The sequence below is a fragment of the Chiloscyllium punctatum genome, chromosome 1 (genome assembly GCF_047496795.1).
Source record: "Chiloscyllium punctatum isolate Juve2018m chromosome 1, sChiPun1.3, whole genome shotgun sequence".
NCBI classification, from domain to species: Eukaryota; Metazoa; Chordata; class Chondrichthyes; order Orectolobiformes; family Hemiscylliidae; genus Chiloscyllium; species Chiloscyllium punctatum.
The window spans coordinates 3,739,877-3,755,943 of record NC_092739.1 but is presented as its reverse complement, the minus strand read 5'-3'; the positions used below and the strand labels follow the sequence as shown (position 1 = coordinate 3,755,943).

Below are 16,067 nucleotides of genomic sequence, written 5' to 3'. Positions count from 1 at the left end.
CTTTGAATGCGTCCATGCTTTAATTTTTTTCAACATTTTTGTAAGGAAACACAATTTGTCTGTGAAAGAACTGAGGGCTCCCTTTTACAAAATTTGACATTACTTAAAAATAATGCACATTATTGCATGTTAGTTAAGTGACAGCATAATCACCATAATCAGTCATTGAGGTACCAAAACATGTTGTAGTTATGCAATTTTAAATGACAAATTCAGAGTAAACATTTTCTAGAATATACATAATTTAAAATGATTTATTTATAATGCACGTGCCAGAAAAATTGGTAGGATCTTATTCTAGACCCAATACATAGTTAATACCTTGTACAACTCCAATAATTACAGGCTGCCATGCAACTAGATAACGCAGCCAATCTAATAGCTGGCCATATAAAACATGTGTGCGCTCCCACCTGAAATTAAAGTTAAAGAAAACATCTTGTATACACTTAAAACAATGCTGGCTAAAACTGAACAATGAAATTATGACAAGAGCTGCTTCAGCAGCTCTCACATTGAAAGCAACCTTTTTGGAGATGTGAACATTTACCATCAATTAACTCTATTATATCAGCCATTCATGCTTCTATTTCTACTGTTCATATACATTCAGATATTCAATTTTAAATGTACCAATTGAAAATGCTCTATGCAAAAGACCATTTTTCTCTCAAATAATCAATTGAAATGGTTCCCATCCTTGTTCTAAAGATACTTAGAAATATAAATGGTTAAATTAGTAATGTCAAGAAACAGTATGTGACTACTAAAGATTTATTAAAATTGTTGCAACTTGAGCTAATATTAACACTAAAGTGTCTGCATTTAAACATAATTCGGGAGAAGTGTTTAATCAAAAATGTAATGCTCAGAATCAATATAAAATGCCTTAAAATATACAGAAGTTTGATCAGGAATGAGAAGATGCTGGAAAATTAGGATTGTCTTCTGTGGAACAGAAGGAGAAAATATAACCTCAGATTCTCAACACGATAGGAGGTTTTCATTGATTAGACAAAAAAAACTATTCCCTCTCTCAAATTACGACATTAAAATCAACCAAAATATGTATAGAGGAGAAGTTGTCAGAATCTCAAATGCTGAAACTGAAAACCTGCAGAAAGCAGATTCCATAAATAATTTTTAAAATGGAGTTGAACAGATACTTAAGAGGAAATTACGGGGGAAGAAATAAAAAGGCAGCAGTAAAGCAATGTGTAATTTCTTTTTCAAATATTTAAGATGGACTAAACATTTTGTTCCTATACTGTAGATTTTAATGATTCTACAATAATATTTGGGGAGATTGAAAAATATATATGTGCACATCAACTGTGAGAATGATCTACTATAGCAATAGCTGGTGGGAGCTGAGGAAAGTACTACTATATGATAGTGGAGAAATTAGTGGAAAATATAGCTTTAAGAAAACACTGCTAAGTACTGTGGGGCGGATCACTACTTTTTAAAATTAATATCCATAAACTGGTCAAGATTGAAAAGAAAATTGATGGAATTGCAAAGAATTTTACAAACCAGGAACACTCTCACATCTTGTACTTAGAAAATATAACTTCAAGGAGAAGGTGATAATATCAAGTAAACAAAAGGAAATCAGCACTGTTAACTCTGCAATTGAAAGGAGAAAGACAAGATAAGTTGCTTATTATTTGGTTTTTAACCCACTTCCTACTTATGATGCCTTTCTATTAAAGCAAGCTTTCCTGGCAATTGACTTTGACGACGGAGTCAATTGTCAAAGTCAATTGCCAGGAAAGCTTGCTTTAATAGAAGGGCATCATAAGTAGGAAGTGGGTTAAAAACCAAATAATAAGCAACTTATTTTAAATTTTGTATCTTAGTAAACTTGCAAATTATAACACCATTGCAACATTTGTAATGGATTGTATTTCTTTCTTCCATGTAAGAAAGACCAGAACCAAATAAATGCATACAGTGTCATACAGCATGGAAACAGACCCTTTAGTCCAATCAGTCCATGACAAACATAATCCCAAACTAAACTAGTCCCACCTGCCTGATCCTGGCCCATATCCCACCAAACCTTTCCTATTCACGTACTTATCCAAATGTCTTTTAAACATTGTAATTGTACCCACATGCACATGCAAAATATTACCTCATGTCTTTTTTAAATCTCATGTTAAAACTGTGCCCCCTAGTGTTGAGATCCCCCATCCTAGGGAAAACACAAATACTATTAACGCTATCTATACCCCTCATTATTTTGTAAATTTCTGTAAGGTCACCTCTCAACTTCCTCATGTTGGCAAATCAAATGGGAATCATAGAAACATAGGACTCAGGAGGAATAGGTCCTTTTTATCTGCTCTGTTAATCAATGAGATAATGGATGATTTGGTTGTGGTCTTAATTCCATTGTCCGGTTTGTCCCAAAACCCTAACAAAAAGCCAAACATGTCTTAGCAAACTGTATTGCTAGCAGGACTCTGAAAAAATTAATTTGTTGGATGCGAACATCACTGGCTGAGACAGCACTTATTGCTTATCCCTAGTTGTCCTGATGAAGTTGGTGATGAGCTACCTTCTTGACTGCTGCAGCCCATTTAGGTACACCCACAATACCAGTACGAAAAGAGTTGCAGGATTTTAATCCAGTGACACTGAGGGAACTGTGATATATTTCCAAGACAGGTAGTGAGAGTCTTGGAAAGAAAATTATAGACATGGTTTCCCCTATATGTTCCCCTCCATGTCACTCACTGTCCTGACTTGGAAATGTATCACTGTTCCTGGGTCAAAGCTCCTAACGGCATTGTAGGTATATCAGATGCTTTGGTTTGCTCCTACAGTCCAAAGATGAGCAGGCTAGTTGGGTTAGCCATGGGAAATGCAGGGCTACATGGATGAAGTGGGTCTGGGTGGGATGCACTTCAGAGAGTCAGTGTGGACTCAATGGGCCAAATGGGCTGTTTCCACAACGTAGGGAGTCTATGACTAAGTACCAATAACTGAAATATACTGATCTATTAGAACCTGAAAGAGAAAATATAGATTAATATTTCAGATGTTAATTAAGATTTTGCATCCAATGTATTGGCTCAGAATTTGTCTTTTAAGTTCCCAAAAGAAATCTGTTATACATCTACAGATTTTTGCGCAAAATATCACCTGCAATTATATAATTCTCATTACAAGTAATCAAAGAGTTCAGAAGTAGCTTGCTTTGTCATTAACTTGCCTTTGAAGTAATGAAGGCTGATGTGAGAGAGAGATTACAGATCTAAATCAGTTAGTAGAACAAAATGTCTCATTGGAGACAAACCCACATGGTATTTTTGCCAATTACAGCTGATAGTGCTATTTATCAAGATGACAAAATTGTTCCCAAATAATATTGAGAGTTGGGTTGCTAATGGGGAATGGAGAGACAGATAACACGTATCCTAAGGCCATCTTCTACAGTCACCTTAAAAACGGCACTTCAAAAACTTTCATGTACAATCAAGGTGTCTTTCATGATCTTATGGAAGCTAATACTAATGAGATGGACCTATATTTCTGAGATGTTTTACAGCATGTCATTACTGTATTTTGTGACATAGATTTGCCCTTTTTGAGCAGGTTTACTAAAATTAAAACCATTGCATAAAATTATAAATAAAAAACTGTGCAGGTGTTTACAAGTTGTATTAAACGATTCATCAGAAACTTTATGAACTAACTTTTAAAGGATACGGATTACTCAGCATTCTTTTAAGGTCCACCTTCTCATTACAGTATGGGCACGTCTGCTTTTTACCTACAATGCACCAACCACGAATGCAGAATTCATGAAATCTGAATGTTTAGTTAAGTCTTTTTTGTTATTTGTGCATAACTAAATTCCAGTAGCAATCCGTTATGCTAATTCACGATTTAACTACCATCGGTGAGCACAGTAAAACATAGCTCCAATGTGCAATAACAATTGTTCTAATAATGCAAATGGCTTGTAGTCATATGGTATTCCAAACTCCTGTTATCAAAAGTAACTAGAGGCCAAAGCCGGAGATGCATAACTAACTGAAGAAACATTATTTGACAAACAGCAGTGTAAACAAGTTTTGAAATAGTGGGAGTCATTTGTGAATAATTCATTTTAAAACACAATAACAAATGACCAAAAACTGAATTTTTGGAGCAACACAGTCTCCTGCATTAGTAGAGAGAAAAACAGTTCATGTTTCAAGTCCAATGACCTTTCCTCAGAATTGGTTCTCCAGACTTCCGCTGGAATGGAAACATTAACAGTTTTTTCCTCAAGTTCCATGAGACCCCTGCTGGGCTTCTCCAGCAATTTGTTTTTGCTTCAGATTTGTTCTATTTTAATGAATTACCGTTTGGATACGTACAATGTTTTGACCTCCAAACATGGTACAAAGTAAGTTATCCAGTCAATCTTTGCAAAACAAGCACTATTTCAACTTTTTAGTTGATATTATCAAAATATGCCTAATAGCAGTTAGCTTAGGACTTGACCGCTGATCCTCAAATTTTAAGTCTAAATTGTGATGTCATTCATTTCCAGATTGAGTGAATTCTGAGATCTCAGAAGATGGTTTTTTTTCTTTAGGTTGAGAACTTAAAATGGATCTCGTTTGTTTTGCTTCATTTCTCCTACCTTCAGCTATACAAGAAATTGTAGCTAATTATTTATGAATAAAACTCTACAACCCACGTGTGTAGCACAAAACATGAAGGTAATGAAATAAAACATGCAATAGATACAAATGATGAACTAAAAATGATGTTGAGTAAACATTGCATTACCTACTCTGGTTCTTTCAAAAAATAATTTTTAAATTTATCTCTACTACTCGCTTTAAAATTCAATCCAGACACATACATTACAACATGACGTGTTACTCTACTAAAAAATAACTTAGTAGGTTCAGTCTGCTGTTTAGGCTTCAAGTTCATTAACACATTAATAAGCACAGTTGTCCAAAGAGTTACTTGTTCATTAGGTCTTAAAGATAGTAATTCATCTATCATTTAGGTATCAAAAATGCTTAGCAATAATTTTGAAGAGGAGACTCAATTTTTCAGAAACTTAAGTGTGCCTTCACAAGTAGTATACAAATATTAATATTGGTACAAATTGGTTTGCATTGTATTGCTACTTTTCGATCAACACTGACTCTGATGTGTACTTACGTAGAAGAAATCTTGCTGGTTTCAATCTTTAGCAGGCCCAATTTAGCAACCACAAATAAAGTAGTTTATATTAGGATGTGAGAACTCTTGTGGTGCAGTGGTCATGTCCATTCCTCTGGGAGACAACCCAGGTTCAAGTACTGCTTAGAAGCTGAAAAGAAATCATGGCTGACTTCATAAAATGGAAATATGGAAACCCCATTCAGGAAATAAATTGTTTGAAAAGAATTGTTGTAACTCTGATGGTCAAGTGGATTCTCTGCAGAAAAAGGCTACTTCCTTGAAATGTGTTGAGGGGGTCTGGGCTGGTCCATAGCAGACTGGCGGCTCATCCAAATTTGTTCCAGCGTTCAGATTTGGGATTAACGTTGCTGGACTCAAAGGCAGTGAGTGGTAGACATTAGTGTCTTTTGTTCTGGATGCTGAATTTGGTTGGTTTAAACAGTGTTTGGGATAACAATGGCCCTTTCAGTCACCAAGAGTTTTGTAGGGGTGGAAGAAGTGACTTAGGGGGTTTTGCAAAAGGTGTTTAAGGCCAAGCTGGGGTTGGAGCTGCCTTCTGCCATGAGACAAAGAGAGATACTCAAAGTTTGGGAGAAGATTTGTAGCTCGGGTGCTTGTTGTTGCGGTTCTGTTCGGCGAGCTGGGAATTTGTCTTGCAAACGTTTCGTCCCCTGTCTAAATGCCAGAAGAAACAGCACAGAAGCACTTCACAGGAGGCTCCCAAACACTGAGGATGTCACCTAGACAGGGGACGAAACGTTTGCAAGACAAATTCCCAGCTCGGCGAACAGAACCACAACAAAGAGAGATAATTACAGCAATAGCTCTGCATTTAAATTTGCTGCACCAGAATGTACAACCTGGTTGGAGGTTGATTAAGGAGGGAGTGCCAGATCTTCTTAAACCATGTTCCTGTGAAAGGCCATGAGCAGCAAGTAAAGAAGTTACAATCTTTAGAGATGGCTAAAATTTAATTGAAAATGAAGCAGCTTGAGTTAAAGGCAAAAAACAAGGAAAGAACAATAGAACAAAAACAACTTGCATTATGGTTAAAAGCAGAGGAAAGAGAAAAAGAATGAATCACTTTAGCAGAACAAAAAGAAAAAGGGAGAAAGAGAGAAAAGGAGGGGGGGGAAGGAAGAAAGAGGGAGATTGAACTTCAGAAATTGGCACTTAGACAGGAAAAAATGAGGACTGCAGATGCTGGAGATCAGAGCTGAAAATGTGTTGCTGGAAAAGCGCAGTAGAAGGGCTGATGCCCGAAACGTCGATTCTCCTGCTCCTTGGATGCTGCTTGTCCTACTGCGCTTTTCCAGAAACACATTTTCAGCACTTAGACAGGAAAGTCAACTTTGAAGGATGGAGATGAAGGTTGAAGGTGAGATTAGAGATGGAGAGAGTAAGGATGAGCAAATCCATGGTAGCCAAAGGCCTAGTGAGAAACTGTTTAAATATATTCATGGATTGCCTAAAATTTGTTGAGAAGGATTTGTAAGCCTTTTTCATTTCATTTGAAAAGGTGGCTAAACAAATGCAGTGGCCAGTGACCATGTGGGTTTGTTGAACCAAACAAAACTTGTAGTTAGAGCAAGTGAGGTATTTGCATCACAATCAGAGGGGTATCTGAGGCGTATGAGGTGAAGAAAACCATCTCAGATGCATATCAGCTTGTTCCAGAAATCTACAGACAACATTTCAGGAATCTAAGCATGGACTTTTTGGTTAAACCTACCTTGAATTTTAAAGGATCAAACAAAGTAATTTTGATAGGTGGATAAGGGCATTAAAAAAATAGAGCAAACCTATGCTGCTGTTACAAAGAGGATTATTTTGGAGGCATTCAAAAATTCACTTCCTGATATAGTGAGATCTCGTGGAAGAGCAGAGTTAAACCGGGAAGATTAGCAGCTGAAATGGCTGACCATTATGAGTTAATCCATAAATCAAAGTTTAGCTTCCAAAGTTAATGTCAATCCACGAGGGATAGAAATTGGGAAAGAAAAATCCTCACATGGAAAGGGAAAGGTGGATCTTGGTAAAGATCATAAGGATACTTTTACGTAGAGGTAAAAGGAAACTCTTGAAGGGAAAAGAAAAGTTAAAAAGCTCCAGTGTTTTCACTGCAATAAAGCAGGCTACATGAAATCAGTGTTGGTAGGTTTGGAAAAGCACTAGGAAGATATGGGAAACTTCTGAAGGACTATTGCAAGAAAAGGTGCTAGTAACAGGAATTCACTGTGAGACAAGAAGCACTCAATTATGTAAAGTCAGGTTAGAGAGTGTCCAGTGAAGAGTAGAGAAGTCAAGGTAGGAGTACTAGACAAACTCGCAGCTCCAGGAATACAATTTGTCCTTGCTAACTATATAGCTGGTTCATACATAGGTGTGTTACCTACTGTGGTTGAAAAGACAGTGGAAACTCAGGCAACTGAACTTATTGCAGGACACATATCCTGGGATTTTTCCTGACTGTATGGTAATGAGGTCACAAAGTCATCAGTTGAAACAAGAGAGATCAAAGAGTATCGATAAGCAAGGTGAAGTGGAATTAGCAGACACCCTGTTTGATCAGATGGTTAACACAAACCAGCAGCAAATAGATGACAATGCAGACATCTTTAACTTAGATAAATTAACTGGGTTACAGCAGAATGATGAAAATTTAGAGCAATTGCATCAAAAAGCATACACAGAAAAAGAATCCGAATGTATCCCTGAATGTTACTATTGTAATAATGATGCCTTAATGAGGAAATGGAAACCATCACATATTCAGGCAGATGAAAAATGGCCAGAAATTTATCAAATCGTTTCACCAGTGGGTTATGGAAAGGAAATGCTGCAAGTGGTGCACAAACTCTCAGTTGGAGGGGGGGGAGGGGGGGGAACGGGGGGGACGGTGGTTTAGGAGTGCAGAAAGCTTCACCAAAAATACAAAAATATTTTTACTGGCCTGGACTGCACAAGGATGTAGTTGCATTTTGCCAGATATGTCATGTTGTCATGTAACTGGAAAACCACAGGCAGTAATAAAACCTGCACCTTTAATAACCTATTCCAGCATGAGGATCCCTTTACAACACTCTTAATTGATTGTGTAGAACCACTACCAAAAACAAAAAGTGGGAATCGGTATTTGTTAACAATGGATGCATCCACTACATTTCCAGAGGACATTTCATATGCAATATCACAGCTAAAAGGATTGTAGAGGAATTACTCAATTTTTTCACTAGCTACAGACTACCCACAGGAGATACAAACTTTAAAGGGTCAAACCTTACATCAAAATTAATCAAGGAATTTATGGACAGCTTAGGAATAAAACAATTCAAACCTACTGCATACCATTCAGAGTTGCAGGGAGTGCTAAAAGGTAGCATCAGATATTAAATACCAGGTTGAGGGCTTATAGTCAAGACTATCCAGATGATTGGGATAAGGGAATTCCCTTTGTACTTTGTGGTCAGAGATGCAGCAAATGAATTGACCAAATTCAGTCAATTTGAATTAGCTTTTGGGCATTAGAACATAGAACATAGAACATAGAACAATACAGCACAGAACAGGCCCTTCGGCCCACGATGTTGTGCCGAACTTCTAACCTAGATTAAGCACCCATCCATGTACCTATCCAAATGCCGCTTAAAGGTCGCCAATGATTCTGACTCTACCACTCCCACGGGCAGCGCATTCCATGCCTCCACCACTCTCTGGGTAAAGAACCCACCCCTGACATCTCCCCTATACCTTCCACCCTTCACCTTAAATTTATGTCCCCTTGTAACACTCTGATGAAGTGAGAGGACCGTTAAAATTGATTAAGGAGAAAATAGTAAGGCAGAGTTCAGAGAACACATATTTGAACTATGTGTCAAATTTTAGGGAACGATCAAATAGAGCAGGGGAGTTGGCAAGACATTTAAAAGTATCGCAGCATACAATGAAACAGGAAGCTGACAAGGAATCAAAAATTCGTAATTCTGCTATCGGGGATAAGGTGGTCATGTTACTTCCAGTGATCTGTGAACCTTTAAAAGCAAGGTTTAGTGGACCTTACCAAGTTGAAAGGAAACTGAGTGAGGTGAATTATTTCATAGGGACTCCTGACAAAAAGAAATCTCAGTGTGTGTCATATGAATATGTTCAAAAGGCATTTTGTCAGGGAAGGAAAGCCAAAGGAGACTGCATTATTGGTTAGAACACAGTGAAAACCAAGTTCAAAGGATTCTGAATTAGACATTCCTCAAATTAAAATTGGACAAATGAGGAATTTGTCAAAAATGGAGTTACCTTCCAGAAGAAAATCGAAATGACCTGAAAGAGGTATTACTATCACATGGGGAGATTTGTGGATATAAGCTGGGAAGTACTAACCTAATTATGTATGATGTAGATATAAGAGATGCTGTTCAGATTAAGTAACATCCTTATAGGCATAACCCTCTAAAGTTGGCACAGGTTCAAAGGAGACTGAAAGCATGCTCCAATGTTTCCACAGTGCAGGGAATCTAATCTAATGACATAATCGAGGTGAGTCTCAATGACTGGAGCTCACCCGTAGCAATGGCGCCAAAACCATTTGGTAACCAACAATGATGTGTGGTTTATTGCAGAGTTAATGCAGTTACAAAGACTGATGCATAACCGATTCCGCATTTGGAAGACTATTGAAAATGTGGGAAAGCAACTTATACTTTTTAGCTAGACTTGCTCAGAGGATATTGGCAAGTATTTTGGCTTTCATAATACCAAATGGACCGTATCAGTTTAAAGTCATACCGTTTGGTATGAAAAATGCACCACACAGTTCAGACACTTACCAATAAGGTCATTGCCAGATTACCTAATTGTGTGGCATATACAGATCACCTGGTGATTTTTAGTCACACATGAAAGGAACATTTGCAACATTTATCAGACTTGTTTGATCGACTGCAGAAGGCAGGTTTGGTGATAATCATGGCTAAAAGTGAGTTTGCCAAAGCCCAAGTCACATTCCTTGGTCATGTTATTGGACATGCTCAAATGGCCCCTCGGGATGCAAAACAAAGGTCACTGGGGAGCTTCCCATTCCACCAATGAAAACAGCAGTACTACAATTCCTGGGATTGAGTGGGTTTTACCATAAATTTGTACCAAATTTAAGCAGTGTGGCTGCTCCACTCACTGAATTACTGACGAAAGGCAATAAGGTTCAGTGGGCAGCGAACTGACAGAAGACATTTGACAGCGTAAAAGCCGTGTTCACCACTGTCCCCATTTTAGCCACAACTCATTGTGCAAAACTATTCAAGGTGACTATCAACGCCAGTGATGTGGGTGTCGGAGCTGTGCTCTTGCAAGATGATGAGAAGACAAAGACCTATCGAGTATTTCTCCGGGAAGTTGAACATTCATCAGCAGAAATGTTCACTAGTTGAGAAGGAGACTCTGAGCTTGGTGTTGGGCGTTACAACATTTCAATGTTTATGTTACCAGTAACATATGACACAATCATATACACTAACCATAACCCATTCAAGTTTGTGGAGAAATTTAAGGACCATCTGCCAGACTGTTTAGATAGAGCTTGTTGTTACAGCCATTCAATTTGAAAATTGTGCATGCGGCAGGACGAGAAAACGTGATTGCCAACGCATTGTCGAGACTTGAATGACAAATAGATGCTTGGTAGGAGGAGTAAAATAGACAGAATATAGTTGTGCATGTTTGCATCATTAGTGCCAACATAATATTGTTGGTGTGTTGTAGTGTACTAACAGTTTAAGATTAAAGCGATTTAAAATGAAACCATCTTTGGATATGGGCGATTCATTTTCTTTAATGGGGGTGTGAGATGACACTGATTCTTTAACAAGGTTGTGCTGTCTTTGGCTCTTTTTTTCGGAGAAGATGCAAATGCAGCGATTCTGACAAGTCTAGGTTTGAAGGTATTTAGGACCAACTAAATACTGCCTCAGGCAAAAGGCTTTCAAGTTTTAAAGAAAACACTTGTACAATGAAAGGGGAGTAGCCAGTTCTCCCAGCTCAGCTTTACTCTGGCTCTTTAGCAAACTGGTTATTCTGAGAGCAGGCAGTGTAAAACTGCTGGATCCAAGAGAAGCAGGACCATGCTGACCCTCCCCTTCTTTGACCTCTCTTGTCTTAGATCCTGTATTGATTTGAGTTTCTGTACTGAGAAGTGTTTATGGGGCTTGTTGCAAGTATTTGGAACAGCATCATGAGGTCAGGATAATCTGTTGGGCTTTCAGATAGGTTAAGTTATTTGGTATTCTGTTCTCTTTTGGTTGCGTTTCATTTCATTCAGTAAGCTTGTAAATAAATTCTGTTTTGTTTAAAATGAAGTGGTTTGACCAGCTGCATCTCTTCTGGAACATCCACTTTACACCTACTTAAAACAACGAGCAAAGTTAGGGTCTGGGCTACTTCCTTGAAATGTTTTGAGGTGGTCTGGTCAGGTACATAACAAATGAATTTGGAAAAGCAATAGTCACAAGGCTTTTGATACAGGTATACACAGGCACTTCTAAAGTCAAAGTCATGAATCCAAAATATTATGTTACTTCTGTGATGCTGCGGTCAAGGCCGTCATTGAGCAACTGCAGAGCATTCTGTGGAAGGAGGATAAATAACCATGAATAGAATTCTACCGACATGTGGAATCGAGGGAGTTGTGGAAGAAACTAACAAGCAAGTGCCACAGATCATAATCTCCAGATTATACCTGTTACCACACGCTAATAAGTAGAGAGAACTTTGAGTTTATAACAAACGTGGTGGACAAATAGGAACCAGTAGAGATCAAGTTGAAGACATTGTAACACATAGGGTGGGGAGACAGACCTGGAAACTTTGTTCCAGAAGATGGCAAAATCCCTTTGGATAGAGCATCCTGATACTCTGTGGTAGGGACAGGAGGGTACAACCTTAATGAAGCAGATACAGGCGAGGAAAATATGTAAGACCCTTAGTCTTTGCAACTAACTAGTAAGCTTGAGGTACTTGTCTGTGAGGACTGTAGCAAGTTCTCTCGGAAGGAGCAGCAGACTGAACAGGGCACTTTGGTTCAAGATATCTTTCATGAGGTGAGAGTAATGACAAATGTAGGGGTAATAGGGGATAGTTTAGTGAGGGAGGGTGTGGGGGAGGAATAGATACTGTTTTGTCTTGCTGTAAGCACTTGCACAGAAAACTAAATAGCCTATCAGTGTCAGGATTTGAGCACAGAAACAGATCCGCCAGTTTAACTCGACCACATTGACCAGCTATCCAAAACTGATATAAATGTTATAATTTATTGTGAGGAGAATTGAATGCACAACTGAGAAAGTTGTGTTTTATTTATATAGGTTTTCAAAGTTTGGGATAGGTCACTGATAAAGACCCCATTTGAAGTACTGTGCACCAGTGTTTCCTGTAACTTTGTTTTCATCTGTGCAGACTTTGGAGGTCAGTGTGTGGTAGCCATTTCTGTAATTGGAATAAATGCTGCAGTATGCATTACCTCACCAATCCCCATTCACAGAACAGAATGGCTACCTTGAGTGAACATTGCTGTGCAGAGTATTGGTCACCTTAATTAAAGAAGGATTTAAATACATTGGAAGCAGTTCAGCAAAGATTGACCAGACTAATACTTGGAATGAGTGGGATGCCTTCAGAGGAAAAGTTAGACAGAGTAGGGCTCTAACTATTGGAGTTTAGAACAGTAAGATTCAAACACAAGATCCTGGGAGATCTTTACATATTAGATGTAGAGAGGCTGTTTCCTCTAACCGGAGAGTCTAGAAAACTAGAGCCGCTGTTTCAAATTCAGGGATCACCCTTTTAAAACAGAGATGAGGTGTAAGTTTTTCTTTCAGAAGGTTGTCTCGCTTTGGAATTCTCTTCCTGAAAAGGTAGTGGAAGCAGAGTTCTTGAATATTTTTAAGGCAAAGGTAGATGGACTCTTGTTGAGCAAAATGTGAAAGGCAGGAATATAGATTTGAGATTACAATCAGATCAGCCATGTCATATGCAAACTTGAGAAACCGAACTGCCAACTCCAGCTCCTCGTTCAGTTGTTTGTATCTAATTCAGATGCAATAAGAATTTGGTTGAAGTAGGGTTTACTTATTTAAGTTTAAGGGTGGGGTGTGTAGATAAAAAACGTATCCCAGGGATTATCATTGAGGCTCGAAATGGCCTGAACAGACATGACTAACTTAAAATTTACTGCAAATTGGGAGATGCACCAATATTAAACTGGGACAATCCTGGATGGAGGATGGGGAAAAAACTGTGGCTGTAAGAGCTGCTCCTTTCTGGAGGCATTGTCAGTGTTGGAGCTGATTTCCTTGAATTTCAGAAGCAGCACTTACTGTTTCATAAGCTGTTGCATTGGTTTGGAACTTCAGGGGAAAAATAATCAAAACAATGACACTTTAAAAGGAGGAAGAAAGATAAAGGCAGTGAGCACATGGTCAGTGAATCAAACGAAAAAGAAACCTACACTGCGGTCTGATGCAGCAGTGAATCTGTACAGCTACTGCCTATGCTGTTTGAGTTAAAGGAACTCTGGATATCACAGTGCAGCGAAGAAAAATTAACAGTGAAATTCACAGCTGACCTTGGAGAAACCGAAGTGGAGGAGCTCACAGCATGGGAGCAGGTAAGTGTGTGGTTTTTAAGTGTAACCTTGCTGTTTTATGTAAATCTACAATAGTGAGTAGAGTGGATTCTTCTTTGATTATATGTTTTTTTGAGATCTGTCTCTTGATTAAATTTTAAAAGTATAACGAGAGAGGGAAGAGGAGAGGGAGTTAGTACAGGAGTCTCCCGTGAAAGTCCCCATCTCAAACAAATATGCAGTTCTGGAAAGTGTCGGGGGTGATGGACTCTCAGAGGAATATAGCACCACCAGCCAAGTTTCTGATACTGACACTAGTCCTAATGTAATGAGGGGTATGTCAAGTTTCAAGAGATTCCTTAGAAGAGGGAAATCAGGAGGGCAGAAAAAGGGACATGAGATAGCTTTGGCAAATAGGGTTAAGGAGAATATAAAGGGATTCTATAAATACATAGAGGACAAATAAAGGGAGAGAATAGGGTCCCTCAAAGATCACCAAGGCAGCCTGTGTGGAACAACAGGAGATAGGGATGATACGAAACAATTATTTTGCCTCAGTGTTTACTGTGTAGAAAGACATGGAAGATATAGAATGTGGGGAAATAGATGGTGACATCTTAAAAAATGTCCATATTGCAGAGGTGGTGGTGCTGCTGGATGTCTTAAAATGCAGAAAGATGGATAAATCTCCAGGACCTGATGAAGTATACCTTAGAACTCTGTGGGAAGCTGGGGAAGTAATCGCTAGGCCCCTTGCTGAGATATTTGTATCATAAATAGTCACAGTGAGGTACCGGGAGACTGGCAGTTGGCTAACATGGTGTTACTATTTTAGAAAGGTGGTAAGGAAAAGCCAAATGCTGTCAAACGGGACTAGACTAATATAGAATACTTGGTAGGTAGATAAAGGTGGAGGATTATTGATGGAGCATGGTGTAGTCAATAGTGTCAAAGACTGCAGACAGGCCAAGGGTGTGTTACATTCACGTAGGATGTCATGTAACAAGGATAAGAGCGGTTTCTGTGCCATGATAAACATGCAAACCTGACTGGGGAAATTCAAACACGTAAATGAATTTGGGAAGCAACAACACTTCCAAAGACTTGAGAGTGAAAAGTAAGGTTGGCAGGGTAAAGGTTTGCAATGTCAGTAGGGGTCAAAGACTGATTTGTTGAGAAGATTGGTGATAACAGATTTCAAAGAGGCCTGCAAATACTGTGGCTTCTTAAGGTCAAACGCTCGGTATTGTGCAGGGAGTGATTTACCTTCCATTTTGTTTTTGAAAAGTACGATTTGTTGGCGTGCAGGACTCCTTTAAATTGGCATGTCATTTAAAGAGTCAACTTGTGTGCAGCCTATATGGGAAGGTCTGGGTCATTGTGCAATAATAATTATTGTCATGACTCAAAGCCTTTCTACCATTTATCAAAGCAGAAGTCAGAACTGAGGTGCCAGCATGGTCTGTTGGACTGAACTTTTATATCAGTAATGCTGGACATTTTATTTCTCCAAGACTTGAAACTAATGAAGTTGCGCTTAGGTACTTTTGGATTTAAAGTTGGCACTGTAATTGGTGACATTTAAACTTTTCACTATACTCGTTGAGTGCATATGACAACAAAGGAGGAAGTGAGGACTACAGATGCTAGAAATCGGAGTCAAAACGTGCAGCGCTGGAAAAGCGCAGCCAGTCAGGCAGCATCCAACAGGACAGTCGACATTGAGCTTTCCTGATGAAGAGCGTATACTCAAAATGTCGACTCTCCTGCTCCTTGGATGCTGCCTGACTGGTGGTACTTTTCCAGTGCCACACGTTTTGACTCTAATATGTGACAATAAAGGCTATTCTACTCAACTAGATTGTTGTTAGGGCGGCAAGCATCAAGAATCCTGACACATTCAAGACACATTCGACATTTGGTGGCAAGGTGTCAACCACCTTTTCCACTTACTATCTGCATGATGTGGCATCTGTCGTGTGTACCTTCAACAAGATGCAATGCAACAACTCACCAGTAATTCTTAGACAAACCTTCAAGGACCATTCAAGCATTCTGTTTGACTTGGACATATCAGCATTTCGTTATCATTGCTGAGTCAAGGTTTTCAAATTCCTGACCCAGCAACAACTCCTCACTACTATCCCTCGAACATTGAAGGGTAGACAGTAAATGCTAACCATGCCAGCGATGACCACATTCCAGAAATTAAGAAATATTAAATTCTTTGGACTTGCATCACACCAAATGTGCTATAACTGCAGAGAGTTCA

The 16,067-nt window shown here is 38.7% G+C and overlaps 1 protein-coding gene across 3 annotated transcripts in view; it reads right to left on the bottom strand.

The window, feature by feature from the left end:
• Positions 1 to 224: 224 nt before the first annotated feature.
• LOC140477092 (RING finger protein 175) overlaps positions 225 to 16,067 on the bottom strand; it is a 53,474-nt gene continuing 37,631 nt past the window's right edge. For 2 of the 3 annotated variants that reach the window (XM_072570805.1, XM_072571803.1), the window contains exons 8-9: positions 3,721 to 3,822; positions 225 to 413 (exon numbers count right to left, since the gene is read on the bottom strand). In XM_072570805.1, the coding sequence (XP_072426906.1) occupies positions 293 to 413; positions 3,721 to 3,822 (223 nt within the window). In that variant the 3' untranslated portion in view covers positions 225 to 292. The remainder of the gene's footprint in view (positions 414 to 3,720; positions 3,823 to 16,067) is intronic. The other variant, XM_072571616.1, reaches the window with a different exon arrangement.